The 13613-nt window shown below is 27.8% G+C and overlaps 1 protein-coding gene across 1 annotated transcript in view; it reads left to right on the top strand.

Moving 5' to 3' along the window:
• LOC129984370 (2-Hydroxyacid oxidase 1-like) overlaps positions 1–818 on the top strand; it is a 54291-nt gene extending 53473 nt beyond the window's left edge. Inside the window, exon 10 of the mRNA XM_056094241.1 lies at positions 467–818. Within this exon, the coding sequence (XP_055950216.1) occupies positions 467–531 (65 nt within the window). The 3' untranslated portion in view covers positions 532–818. The remainder of the gene's footprint in view (positions 1–466) is intronic.
• Positions 819–13613: the final 12795 nt, after the last annotated feature.

The following is a 13613-nucleotide window of genomic DNA, read 5'->3' as shown; positions in this document are numbered from 1 at the left end:
TAGTTCACAAATAGTTAACATTCTCAAAAAAATGTAAGAAAACTAAATATGTGAACTTCAATTTTTCACTTTAAGTTCAACTTGTGTTTATTCTTTATTTTTAAATTGTTTTCTTTTCCTTCAAGTTTTTTCTTTCACTGTGTTAGAAGGTGAGCTATATCTGAACGAGATGTAACTTCTAGAGTGTTCTCTGTAGAGACCATGTGAAAGATTTGAGATCCATATTTTTTAACTGATTTTTTTTTCTATCTTATTTGCTTCTAACTGGTCAGATAACCTCAGTGTTATTGATACTAGGGGTTCAGAATCGCGTAATGTTATGTCTTTGAAGACTTTTTGATAAAAAGTCGATCCTTGACAACTGTCTTTTAACCAGTCTTCTTTTATCGGTTTTTTTCTTTCTTCTTTTATTTATTTATTTATTTGCTAACCAATGTGCAGTTACCATTATTAATTCTTTCCATAGGTGCTTCCAATGTAAATGAAATCAGAAGAGATACTCTCATTCCAACGACTCCAATATGGGGATGAAGAATTTTGGAACATTACAGCAGTTAATTCAAAAATATAGAGAATTCACAATGTTTAATTTTAAAAGTTCTAACTCGACAACCATAGCTATGGCAAGGAAAAAATCGCAAAAAAAAATCTTTCATTTTCAGATTTTTTTAATCAATAATTTTGATTTTTGGAAGGCATTTTATAAAGCACTTGAGATTATTGTATTAAAATTTGTTCGCTTATTTCGAGACTATTATTCTTTAGTCGTGACTACGTACATTTCATACCCTGATTGTTTAATACTAGTTGAGTTCTATTTTTAATCAAAATAATAAAAATAAATTATAATAAAAATAATTAAAATAAATCAATATAATTTTGTAAAATGTATTGATTGATATTTTTTGAGAAATAAATAACATACGTATACAAATTACAAAAGAAATTTATAATTATTTTAGAATTCTAGCTATTAATTCAAAATTCAATAGTATAAAACAGCTAACTCCCTTAGGTTACTCAGTGCTGTTTTATAAAGAATATTAAAATCAATACTTAATGCATAATAAATTTATTGGCATGATTTAAGTAAAATAATATTAAAAATTGAAAAAAAAATCAGTCAATTTTTTTACTAATTTTTTTTTTCATTTACTATAGCATTTTAGTAGCTTCGATTCTATATAATCTTTGAAATGAGCGTAATTCACCTTTTATCATTTTATATTTTAAAATTTGAAGTTTATTTTGTTTTCCTATCATTCCCAAATGTGACAAAACATACATATACTACTCTCTATTTCACTGATTCAAAAAGAATTCCAGCTTTCTTGAAAATCGCATTTTTGCTTCAAACTTTATCAAAAGGATGAAAATTTCATTACTATTTTATTTGTGTTTTTATTTCTTTAGTATGAAAGGAGTAATATTTTCAAACAGAATCTTTAAAACATTCTGATAGTTCTCTTTCATATATCTGCTTCTAGTTCTAACGCTTTGATGGTATAAGGAATCTTTTTAAAAGTCCAAAGACTGAAAAGTATATTTTCAAGATTTTAGGAATATTTTGAATGGTTAATTTTTCAGAATTTTGCATTTATTTACAAATTAACCCATTTTGAAAAAAAAAGTCTTTAAAAATAAAAACGATGAGTTGAAAGGATGACTGAAATATTTCAGTATTATAAACTGAAGGAAAATGCTATGCTGATTTTGCCATAATAATAATAATAATATATCTTTATCCTTATAAATTAAAATATTAATCTTAAAATATCTTTACAAATTTATTTTTCAGTTATTCTGACTTCTCTGAAAAGACATTCGATAACTTATTCACATTTTTTTTTTTTTGAATAAACGTTTGTATTTATAAAAATGAAATGTTTTAGATTTATTCATGAAGTTGATTTCTTATTATTATAACTAACTAACTAAATATAACTTTTGTAATAATTTATATTCACACAATAATTTTATTCTTAAAATTTTCGAAATTATATTTAATAAATTTGTAGAAATTTCCAAGAACTTCACTTATGATCAATTTCGATTATTATCAGTTCCTTCAATAATTTCAATCATCATGCATCATAATTGAAGTTACAATTCCTTATGCAATTGAAACTTTATTTTCTATTAAATTTTATCACGGATGAAATTTTGAACATATATCAATTTCAATTATTATTAATTATCATGAATTTACGATGAAAAGAATGATGCACTCTCACTTTTTTTTGTTCTAACCTTAAATTGGCAACTCCGACCCCCCCTAATTGCACACGGAAGAATCTGAATGACCAGACCACCGCAACAGCAACACTGGTGAAAACTGCGGTTGAGTCCTAAGGGCAATCACCGGCCACGGTACAACCCTTCTCTTGGGAAGTACATCCCTTCATCGATGGGATGAGCAAGACACTCACCTTTTTACGTACCCACAAGTGTGGAGAGAACCAAGCACCATACTCTCATCCTCAATTACGAGGTTCCCCACGTGCAACTATTTTTGTTCTAAACTAAATAATTAGAATGACCTGAGGATCGTTTAAGAAACTGAAATGGGTGAAAACATAGATCAAATATTTTAATTAAAAATTGCTTTAGTTGGCAAATACTTTAGGACGGTTTCAACTTGCATTCAAATTAGGACGGTTTCAACCTCTGCACAAAGTTACGACTGATTATATCCTTTCATTTCCACGTATTGAAAATAAAAATAAAAAAAATCCTAGTCTGATAGTTCAATCACATATTAAGGGATTTTTTTTTTTCTATTTCGTGGCGAGGGTTTAGTTAGAGCACCAGATATAATACGGTTCATCCGCAATGCTAATCGATAATCTGATTGTCTTAAAATATCGTAAAGATAACGTAACAGTATAGTGAAGCATTTTATGCTAATAAAGTCTTTTATAACCATTTTAAAAACCTCCATCAATGACCGGATGGGAGTCAAAAACTATACAAGATGAAAGTAGACTTTTTCATACTAGTTTTGTTGGCATCTTTAAAGGATGAAAATGAGAATCTCGAAAATGAAGTTTTTGAAATTTTATTTAAATTTCTATTTGATTAAATATTGAATGAAATGTTGGCGGTTTTCACCATATGTTCTATGAATATCATAGCACAAAAATTATTTTTACAACAACTTAAAATTTTAAAAATGATCTTTTTTTAATGTTACTAAATTAGCAACCGCGTAAATTTTTTCGTAAATTTAATAATAGCGCAATAAATAGCATCATTGCCCTAAAATTCAAATCATATTCGTTGCGTCATGAAATATCGTAATTCATTATTATATGCTAAGAAAGAAGAGTATGAGTGCAGTCGTTTACATGACAAATTTTTAACAAAATGAAATTATAGCAGTGTGAAAGTTAAAAATTGATGAACCGGATAATTAGCTACGATTTGGTAATTGGTAGGATTGGTAACCGGTAATTGGTAGGATTGGCTCGTAATAGAGCTGTGATTTGGTAACTCATTTTTCTTAAAAAATTTCAGTACATAATTAACAGAACATATCTAAGTCTATCAAAATAATACAGTTTTTATGACAATTTGATTTCTAAAAACATTTCGTTGAAAGGATAGAGGAAATTAAGAGATTTAATTGAAATTAAATAAAATAACTATCCCCGGAAAATAAACTGGTCGCCCAAGGCAGCTAGTATGGTATAAACATGTCGAATCACAATGTTATGCACTTATGTTCTCTACAAGAACCACCAATAAAGAAACGAAACCACATAATTATTAAAAATGAAGATTAAATAAAATAAATATAAAAACTAAACAAATAAATAAAATAAAACATAAGAAATTGAAACCTTCTGCCACAAATTTTAAGTTATCATGCAAGAACTTTATTTTTTTAAGTATCGTGTTATCAATCCGACAGAAAACATCATGTTCTCACATGACTTATATTTCGTAATCATCAAGATTTAGAAAAGATTGTTTTTGGTTATCCCAAAATCAACCGAGTTTTAAAATTTTTTTCTCGAGGCCAGAATATTTTTTCGTGAAAAACTAGTTTAAATCGACTTTAAAGAATTATGTGACTATTAGATTACGCACGCGATATTTAGAAAACGATGGTGTTTTTTTTTTCCAATAGCTCTAATCGCTCTTCAATAACTTTCAATACCTCACCTTGCTGTTTCGCGTTCATTCCCATTTTCTTCTCTGTGCTTTTTAGGGCGATAACTTCTCACGAGCCCGCCCTTTATTGGCCAGATAGGAGTATCGGGTACATGGAAGACATTCGTCCCAAGTTGTCACTTTTTGTTGGCGACAACCTTCTTTATCATTTAAAAACCCTAAAATGAATTGATGCCTCAAAAGTGATAAATCGCCAATTTTCATCCCGGGCAATTTGTCGCTTTAAAAACAAACCAAAACAACATCATATTCTCACATGATAATAAACAAATAAAAAAAATGTGAAAGAAGATAGATGAAGTCGAATTATTCAACTTGAATTTTGTATTAATAAAAGAGAAATCTCTCACAGATGAATATTTTCTAAGTGTTCGCAGCATGAGCATCATTAATCTGCAAACGGCATATATCCCATACCATAATTATAATAATTATGTTCATTTGATGTATTGAAGCATTTCAGTTGGTGGCACCTGGAATAGAAATTGTATCTATTTCATACGCCACGGCTCTCATCTCTAACAAACTGTTCCCCCAAAATGAGTTTTCCCTGAAATTCTGTTTCAAACTAAAACTTGTATCAGAATTTTGAGAACTCCTAAAACAAACTTTAGATCAGCTCACTTGGATGTAGATATTTCCAGAATTTTCCGACTGTGGATTTTAAATTCTACGATTGGAAAGCTTCCGTTTCGTAGTTTCCAGAAGGATGGATATTTCAGATCGGAAAGTATGCTTGCAGCTATGCGCTACCTGATTCTGATTTCAGTTATAAAGCAATTTCATTTGATAAAAAAAAAACTCCGACAAATTTTTATTTTCAGGGAAATTTAATATTTACATAATATATAGAAAAAATTATTAGTTAGAATAAAAATTTAATTTCTATCGAACAATTATCATTTATTTACAATAGAAAAAAAATATTATGAAAATTTTATTTTATCATGCAAAGAATATTCACACCATCATTTTTGGATTCATCAACAAAAGTATGAGAAAAAAATGAAAAGATTTTTTTTGTACAGTAGATAGAAAAAGAGAAAGTATAATATTAGGAAGACTGATTCCGGGATTTTAATTAAATCTCTAGATTTTAAGTCTCACCAAGTGCAAAAAAATATTTATGGAATTGTATTTATCTGATTATAAAGCCCTATATCTGATTGTGAACATAAATAAAAAAAAAACAAGCTAGACTATTGAAATTTGGTACAGTCAACTCCAAAAATTTAGTTTCTATTAAATTTTAGGTGAAATTCATCGTTGACAGTTTGTTCGTCTGCCCACCTACAGTAGTTCAAAAGCATAATAAACTAGAGGAATTTCTGTTCTCTAGTTAATTGAATTGACCAGTGAAATTATTGTCTGTCTTTCATTGCAATATTTAAAAACCTTAATAAACTGTATAGCTACATGAATTAAATTTAATATAAATTCTAGGTACTAAGATTGTAGACACATTTACCATCCGACAAGTAAACGAAATAAATCAAAAATGTTTACTATATTTTCTTCACTGTTTCGGGTGGTGAATTGTAATTATATCCATTTTTTGGGAGTAAATATATTGTTCTAACAGAGAACAATTCCAATAATAAACATAAATAATATTTCGATGGAAAAAAATTATTTCCTGTTTTTTTATACATTAATTTTTCCGACTAATATTCACTCTTCAGATACTCTTCTTCAGAACGTGTGGAAGTTATTATTGTAATACTTCATACTCCAAAACTTTTGCTAATTAATTGTTCTTTGCAATTGCAATTGATATGCATATGCAATTTGATGCGATATGCAAGATTTAATTCTAAAAAATCTTTTGATTTAATTATAAAATTTAATTCTAACAGAAACAAATAAAAATCAACTTGAAGCTGTCTATCTGGATTTAAAAATCGAAATAGATAATGATAAAACAATAGTTTGTATCTACGATAAAAAGGGTGAATTCAACTTTAAAATAACGTAACATTGTACTTATCATTCTAATCTAAACTCTAAAAATTTCAAAAATCTAATTTTCTCACATTTAACAGGATCAAAAGAGTTTGTAATAACAAAATTTCCTATATTGAAGCAACATATAATCTCATTAAAAATTTTACTGATAATAAATTTTCCAAAAACTACTGCAATATTAATTTTTTAATTAAGCAAGGGAGGATTTGGGATTAATCCTTTACCTTAAATAAAAATAGACCTTCAGTTGCATATTAAATAACTCAATAGATGGCGCTGAGACCCTACAATTATGTTTTACCTTGAATGGAGTTAGCTGGGGCAGTTTAGGGAGCAGGAAACATAACGGGCTTATATTTATAAAAAACTTTTAGCCTGCTGCTGGTATGGATCTTTCCTTTTTATTTTCATAATTGATTTGAGTGTTATTATAGGGTTATTTTACGTTATTTTATGTTATTGTATTTTTGCTTATTAGTGGTCGTATTCATCTAATTTATTGTTTTGCGTTTTTCTTTTCTGTTAAAAATGGTATATCTCTTAAGCCTAATTTCAGGGGATTTTCGGGTCATGAGGTATCAATAGTTGGACTTTTTAGTCTGTATTCCTTCACAAAAAAAAATCCCTTTTTTTCAATCCCTGCCCTTGAGAAAGACTTCATGCCGGATTCTTATTTTATTTGGTTTAATTTTGATACTTTTTTCCTATTAACTTGATATTTATTACTATTGTGTTGATTCATATGTGTTTAGTAGTAGCTGCATTTGCGCTCTCTAGATGCAATGGTGCGTTTTTTGTTCTTTTTTTTAGTTTTGGTTTGAATCAGAAATAATTTTTAGTTGCGATTCTGAAATAACTCAGTTTCGTTTACAAAATATTTTTAACTTTAGATTATTTATAGGTTTTCATTACCTAATGCTATATATATATATATATATATATATATAAACCAAAATAATAAATCTTAAGATTTGTTTAGATAAAAAATTATTTTTATAAACAAATGATTTTTTTCACTTTTTTAAATGAACTTATTCGTTTTTCTCATACTGACTGTGTTGGCAGTTTTAATCTTAATCTTTTTTAAACCTACGTCAAAATTACCATCCATTCTGAGAGATTCTTGCCAATAAAAATATATACAAATTTCATTCATATTCTGGCAAAATAATTATTATCTGAAGCTATACAATAATAAGATTTTCATGAAGATTTTTAGAAATTCTAATTAATTATATCAAACGTTTATTATATTTTTCAGTTTCCTTAAAAACTTAAAGGAATCTCTACTCTTATTTCTAAAAACTTACTTCATTATTAATGTTCGGTTTGCCAAGAATTGTGACATCGTTAAGGAAGGTCAGATTTTCTTACTTCCAGATCATTCAACAGCCGCTTTTTTTTTCTCTTATACGTGGTAAAGAAAAAAAGTATAGGAATCTTTGAAAAATTCGAATTGGCGATAAAGATGAATCTCCACGTTTTAGATCTCATTTAGTTTGAAAAACACATTTTAGAAAAATGTCCGCCTGTCTGTCTGTATGTAACAATGATAACTAAATAACGCTTTGAGAAGAATAAAATTTTGTATCTGATCTTTACACCAAATTTGTATTCGATCAAATTTTGAGGAACATCCATTCAGAGGTGTCTGTCTGTCTGCTGTTGAAATATAATTTACAGCAGATAACTTGACAAGATAACTGCAAGGTAGATTTAACATCTATAGTGTAAACATCCATCAAATTTAGAACCAATTTCAATGAGGGGTTGTCAGCTCTGTACTTTCAGCAACATATAAACATGATAACTCCAAAACGCAAACATATTAAATTTGGTGTGTAATTTTGTAATACGAGATTTCGGTTTTAATTGATTCCGAAAAACGCAGCTAAATTACAAATTAAATTTTCGGATGTTATTAACCAAATGCCAGGACTACTCGCCAAATATGACAAAATAGATTGATTCAATAAAAATTCTCGCCAGATATTAACATTTAGCAATTACTGTAAGCCAGTGCCATGCAAGGCATTCTCTGGTATAACATTTATTAGAGAATATGCGTGAAAGTTTTGGGAAGATCATTTCCATTGGTTTTATAATCTGATGGGACACATACTTGAGACAAGCCGTTCTATCTAAAGACTTACGGTTAATTTGAATGACTGAAACGCCGCTACAGCGACAGGCGTGAACAGTGATTGAATATTAAGGGTCATCACCGGCCAAGAAACAACTCCTCCAATAGGAGGAAGGTCCCATCATTGCAAGAGGTGACTCGAACAACGCTATTACTATACCTATCAGTATGGAGTGAACTAACCACAATACCGGAAGCTTCTCATCTTTCATTCTATCAGTAGAACTAAGCTCGTGGGAAAGAATAATGGAACTAAGCTCGTGGGAAAGAATAATGGAACTAAGCTCGTGGGAAAGAATAAGATGAACAATGAAACATATAAAATATGATATTTAAGAAAAATTGTCATGTTGATATAACGAGACGCCGTTACAGCAACATGATTGAATATTGAAGGTCATCACCGACCAAGAAATAACTCTTCCAGTAGGAGGAGAGTCGCATCATTGGCAAGAAGTGATTCGAACAACGCTGTTACTATACCTATCAAGATGGAGAGAACTAACCACAATACCGGGAGCTTCTCATCTTTCATTCTATCAGTGGAACTAAGCTCGTGGGAAAGAATAAGATGAACAATGAAACATATAAAATATGATATTTAAGTAAAATTGTCATGTAGATGTAACGAGACACAGTTACAGCGACATGATTGAATATTAAAGGTCATCACCGACCAAAAAACTACTCCTCCAATAGGAGGAAGGTCCCATCATTGGCAAGAGGTGTCTCGAACAACGCCGTTACTATACCTATCACGATGGAGAGAACTAACCACAATACCGAGAGTTTCTCATCTTTCATTCTATCAGTGGAACTAACTTCGTGGGAAAGAATAATGGAACTAAGCTCGTGGAAAAGAATAATGGATCTAAACTCGTGGGAAAGAATAAGATGAACAATGAGACATATAAAATATGATATTTATGTAAAATTGTCACATAGATGTAACGACAGATGGCTTTCAAAGCACAACGTAAATTGAACTATGCTGTCTACACACTATTGGCAGCAACTTATGATTGAGAGACCAGCCAGATCGAATGTACATGCCCTCTATAGAAAAAGGAATATTCTGTTCATTCTAAATTATTTTACATTTCAAAATATTTCATTTAAAAAAAAATTATCATGATATTTAACAAAATACATTTAACGAAAAAGCATTTCAAAATATTTCATTTTTTTAAAAATTATCATGATATTTAACAAAATATTTTTGAATTTGAATGCTTATAACTTTTTTCATTTACACATGAATAGGTAATATTTTCAACCAGTTAAACCTAATTGTCATACGGAGTACATACATTAAATTATTATACATTTTTTTAATCTTTTATATAACAATTAACATAAATGTTATACTTTTATAAAAAAAAGTATTTGGAACAGATAAATATTTGAAATTTTCTATGAAGTTTTATTTCAATCAAAACAAAAACTCTTTCAAATTTCCTTCTATTTTGGTAGAAGGAAAAATAAAACAGTTAAGAACTCTGGCTTTTAAGAAATTAAAAACCAGGGCATTGACAATTTATGACTAAAATCCACTAATACCTAAACAAACTTTATTTTAAATTTCTCATTAAACGTAAAATTTGGAAAGCAAAAGAAAGAAATAGATTAAAAAAACTTTCGTTAACGAATATTTTCTTGCAAATTTTAAAAAAAATGAAAGCTAACTTTTCATCATCAGAAAGACCGTTTATAATTGCTAATTTAATTTTTGTCTAAATAATTTAAAATTTTTTTGTAAAACGTATATACTATTATCGACATTTTTAAGACATTTAGGAAACGTTAATACAGAATATTGTAGTAAAAATTTGATAAAAGCAGTAACTATTTTCAATCTAAAATATAATAAATAATATTAAGTAGATAAAAGGAAATATTTAAAGATAAGGAAATTGGAAAATTTATATTTTATTTTTGCAATCTCAATAAATGTAAGGCGTGGGTAGATATAAATTATTTTGTAAGCATCTCCCACTGCTTTTCTTTAAAAGGAAAAACGGTATTTTTTTCATTTATAGGTAAAAACTGTCTTCGTGGAATGTCAAATTGATATGGAATTTCAGTCATTATAAAAGTATTTAGATGTAGTTCGTGGGTTTTATAGAAAGAATTCGAGGAATGCCAGATTATTATTTTCGAATTTTATTTTTCTGTTTTTATGGCTAAAAGATTTTATAAGATTTTCTGAATTCAAATATTAGAACATCATAAATGATATGGATAGTTTAAGAAATATGTCTTTCAAACTGATAAACTTTAAAACGATATATTTTTTAGATAACGATAAATTGTTTAGATATAAAATAATATATCATATAACGTAGATGATTATCCAAATTATTAAAATTTATCATGTTCTTCTTTACATATTTAACTGAAATGAAAATATAGAGCAGAAAAATTCATTCACTTTAAAAGAGATAAATGTACATTAGTTAATATTTTGCAAATCAGATTTTTCAGATTTTTCATTTAACTTGACTTGATTTTGTTGTTATTTAAATATTCACTGTTATGTTACAAAATATTGAATTTATGAAAATTGAATTTTTTACAAATACAATATTTATGTTATAAAATATTGTATATTTTAAAATTGAATTTTGTAATTGATTTCCCATTTCTTTTTTGATGATTTTCTTCTATAATTTTGAGCACTTAAATATTATCGTTAAAATTCTTTAATTTATTTTATTTTCAGAATTTTATAATTAGATAATCAATTAATATAATCAAATGCAAATTGCATGCTAACGCTTGGTGAAAAATTTGAGAAAATATTGCTTTCAAGATCCAACAATCAATATAATTTATAATAATGAATTAGAGTGGAAGATTAGAAAGTACAAATAAATTAATTTTAATCCACTAATAAAAGAGCGCTTACACAAATTTTATTTATTAAGTTTTATAAATTCGATTACATTATATATTTAAAAGTAGAAATAAAAGAATATATGTCCATATTTTTCTTGCAGAAGTATCTATAAAAATGTCACCGAGTTGTTCGAACAGAATTTTATACTGAATTTATCAAATTATCTCTTTGATTCCAAGCTACTGCCAACTAATATCATAATTGCTAAATTAACACAATGTTTACTCAGAATCGGATCTAAGCTCTTTAAGTTACTATGCCATTTTATTAAATGGCAAGCTTTAAATCTTAAAAGGGTTTTAGCAAAACAGTTCCCCAACAGCCACAGATTTTTAAGAAGATAGTCCGTTTCGCTTCTAACAATTGGGTGATCTCGCGGTCACTCAACAACCATGGGGGCACATAATTCCTCCAAAAATGAAGCAGTGATATTCCTGTAATTCATATATAGTTAATTAAATAGTTATTAATCGATTTAATAAACTCTATATAAAATAGTGGAATTAATATAACACTAAGATTATGATATATCAATAATAGATTTTTTTTCTTGATGATAAAAGCATTTATTATTTTTATCGCTTACAGAACCCAACTAAGAGTAACTGTCTTCGATTTGTTGCAGAATTATTATATTTGACTTATTTTCTCTGTGAATGTAAAGTTTTTTATTTTTATAAAGTGATTTATTTTTCATTTCTTAAATATAAATTTTTTTCATACAGTTCTCTGTCTATAATTATAGAACAAATGAAAAAACAAAAGTAAATCTATAGTGCTTAGCTTTACGTTGAACATTTTCTTCGCATTTTTACTCCTTAAAATAAAGATGGAGTGTGTGGGCACGAGCGTAAGTGTATATGTGTGTTGCCAAATCTGGTTGAGATATACTATGGAAATTATATATATACAACTTGAAGTATTTCTTTACAATTTTAATTAATTGGAAATCAAGTGAAATTTTGATTGTTTTCAGTGCTAACTCCTGAAAATGTTATTGCCTAAAAATTAACGAATTTCCCTTTGAATGATACCAATTTAATTATAGTGTAAATTTTAGTTAAATTTGGTTTTGGCAATTTATTTTAATTGCATTATTTTTGTAATAAATTTCATTGTTTCAGGGGAAATTAAACAGCTTCTATTGTTTCGTTAATTATTTAATCGTGTCTTTTCTTTCCATTTTGGAAAGCAGAAAAAGAAATTTTCTTGTAATTATTTTTCCATTTTACATGAAGAATTTAAAAATGAAATCCTATTGACACAATAAATAATGGAAATTATAAATTAAATTATCCAGACATTTTGGTTTTTAATGTCACTGTGGAGCTCAATGCAATAGAAAGTTCATATACACATATAGAGCGAGTATATATCTTTTGCAATAAAATGGTTGCGTGTATGTGTGTTGCCAAATTAAACTGAGATATACTATGGAGATTATATATATATATATATATATATATATATATATATATATATATATATATATATATATATATATATATATGGCGGGGCTAGGAGCCTCTCAACCAATCAGGAACGTTCGAGGCGTATCTCCGTTCCTACTGGACGGATCGGGAAAATTCTCGATGTTTCGGGTATAATCTACTTTGGCGCCAAAGTCGCCAAATTTGTCGCCAAGCTCTGGGACCTCCCATGGAACCAACTATGCTGGAAAGCCGCATCGCAGATTCGTAACAATATGTGTGTATGTATAAACTATTAAAATCTCCTATATTCAAAAATATTTATTCAAGGAATCATGGACGTAAAGTTAGGTGTAAGATATTTATATAAATTGAATTCACCTTTTTTTTTTTTTTTTTTTTTTTTTTTTTTTTTTTTTTTAGCCAGTGAACGGGTCACCAAATAAGCTGTACAGATTATGAAATTAACAAAATAGTTTTGCATCGTAATTTTGATTATGAACAATTTTTTTTCTCCTATTACCAGGAAATAAAAGAGAGACAAATTAAATGCCTTCTGATGATATTGGAGAATCTTAGACATTATTTACTTAAATGCTTAAAATTAAATTGGTTCTAGATTTTATGCATTAAACTGCAAATCATAGATGAATTTAATGAAAAATCATAATTGCATTTCATATCTAAAGAATAACGATAATTTCTGATTTAAAGTATAATTATAATAATTTTTAACGATGCACTTTGGCTTGAGTTTATCTAATTCAAGGAAATATAATATTGTTTGTTTATGTATCATATGTTTTCACCAGAAAAAAAAAAGTCGGATTTATATTTGCAGACTGTTTTACCACTCCATAAGTATAAAATAAATTCGCTCAAATATTTCCATAACACTAAGTTTTATATACTACCAGGCCTTCTGAAATAATAAAAACCCGAAATAATGACCATTTTCTTAGAAATATATAACATCCAATCGCTGTTCAGATCAAACCAT

This window comes from Argiope bruennichi, chromosome 9 (assembly GCF_947563725.1).
Source record: "Argiope bruennichi chromosome 9, qqArgBrue1.1, whole genome shotgun sequence".
NCBI lineage: Eukaryota > Metazoa > Arthropoda > Arachnida > Araneae > Araneidae > Argiope > Argiope bruennichi.
Note: the sequence above shows the minus strand (reverse complement) of the source record. Positions and strands in the feature narration are given on the sequence as shown.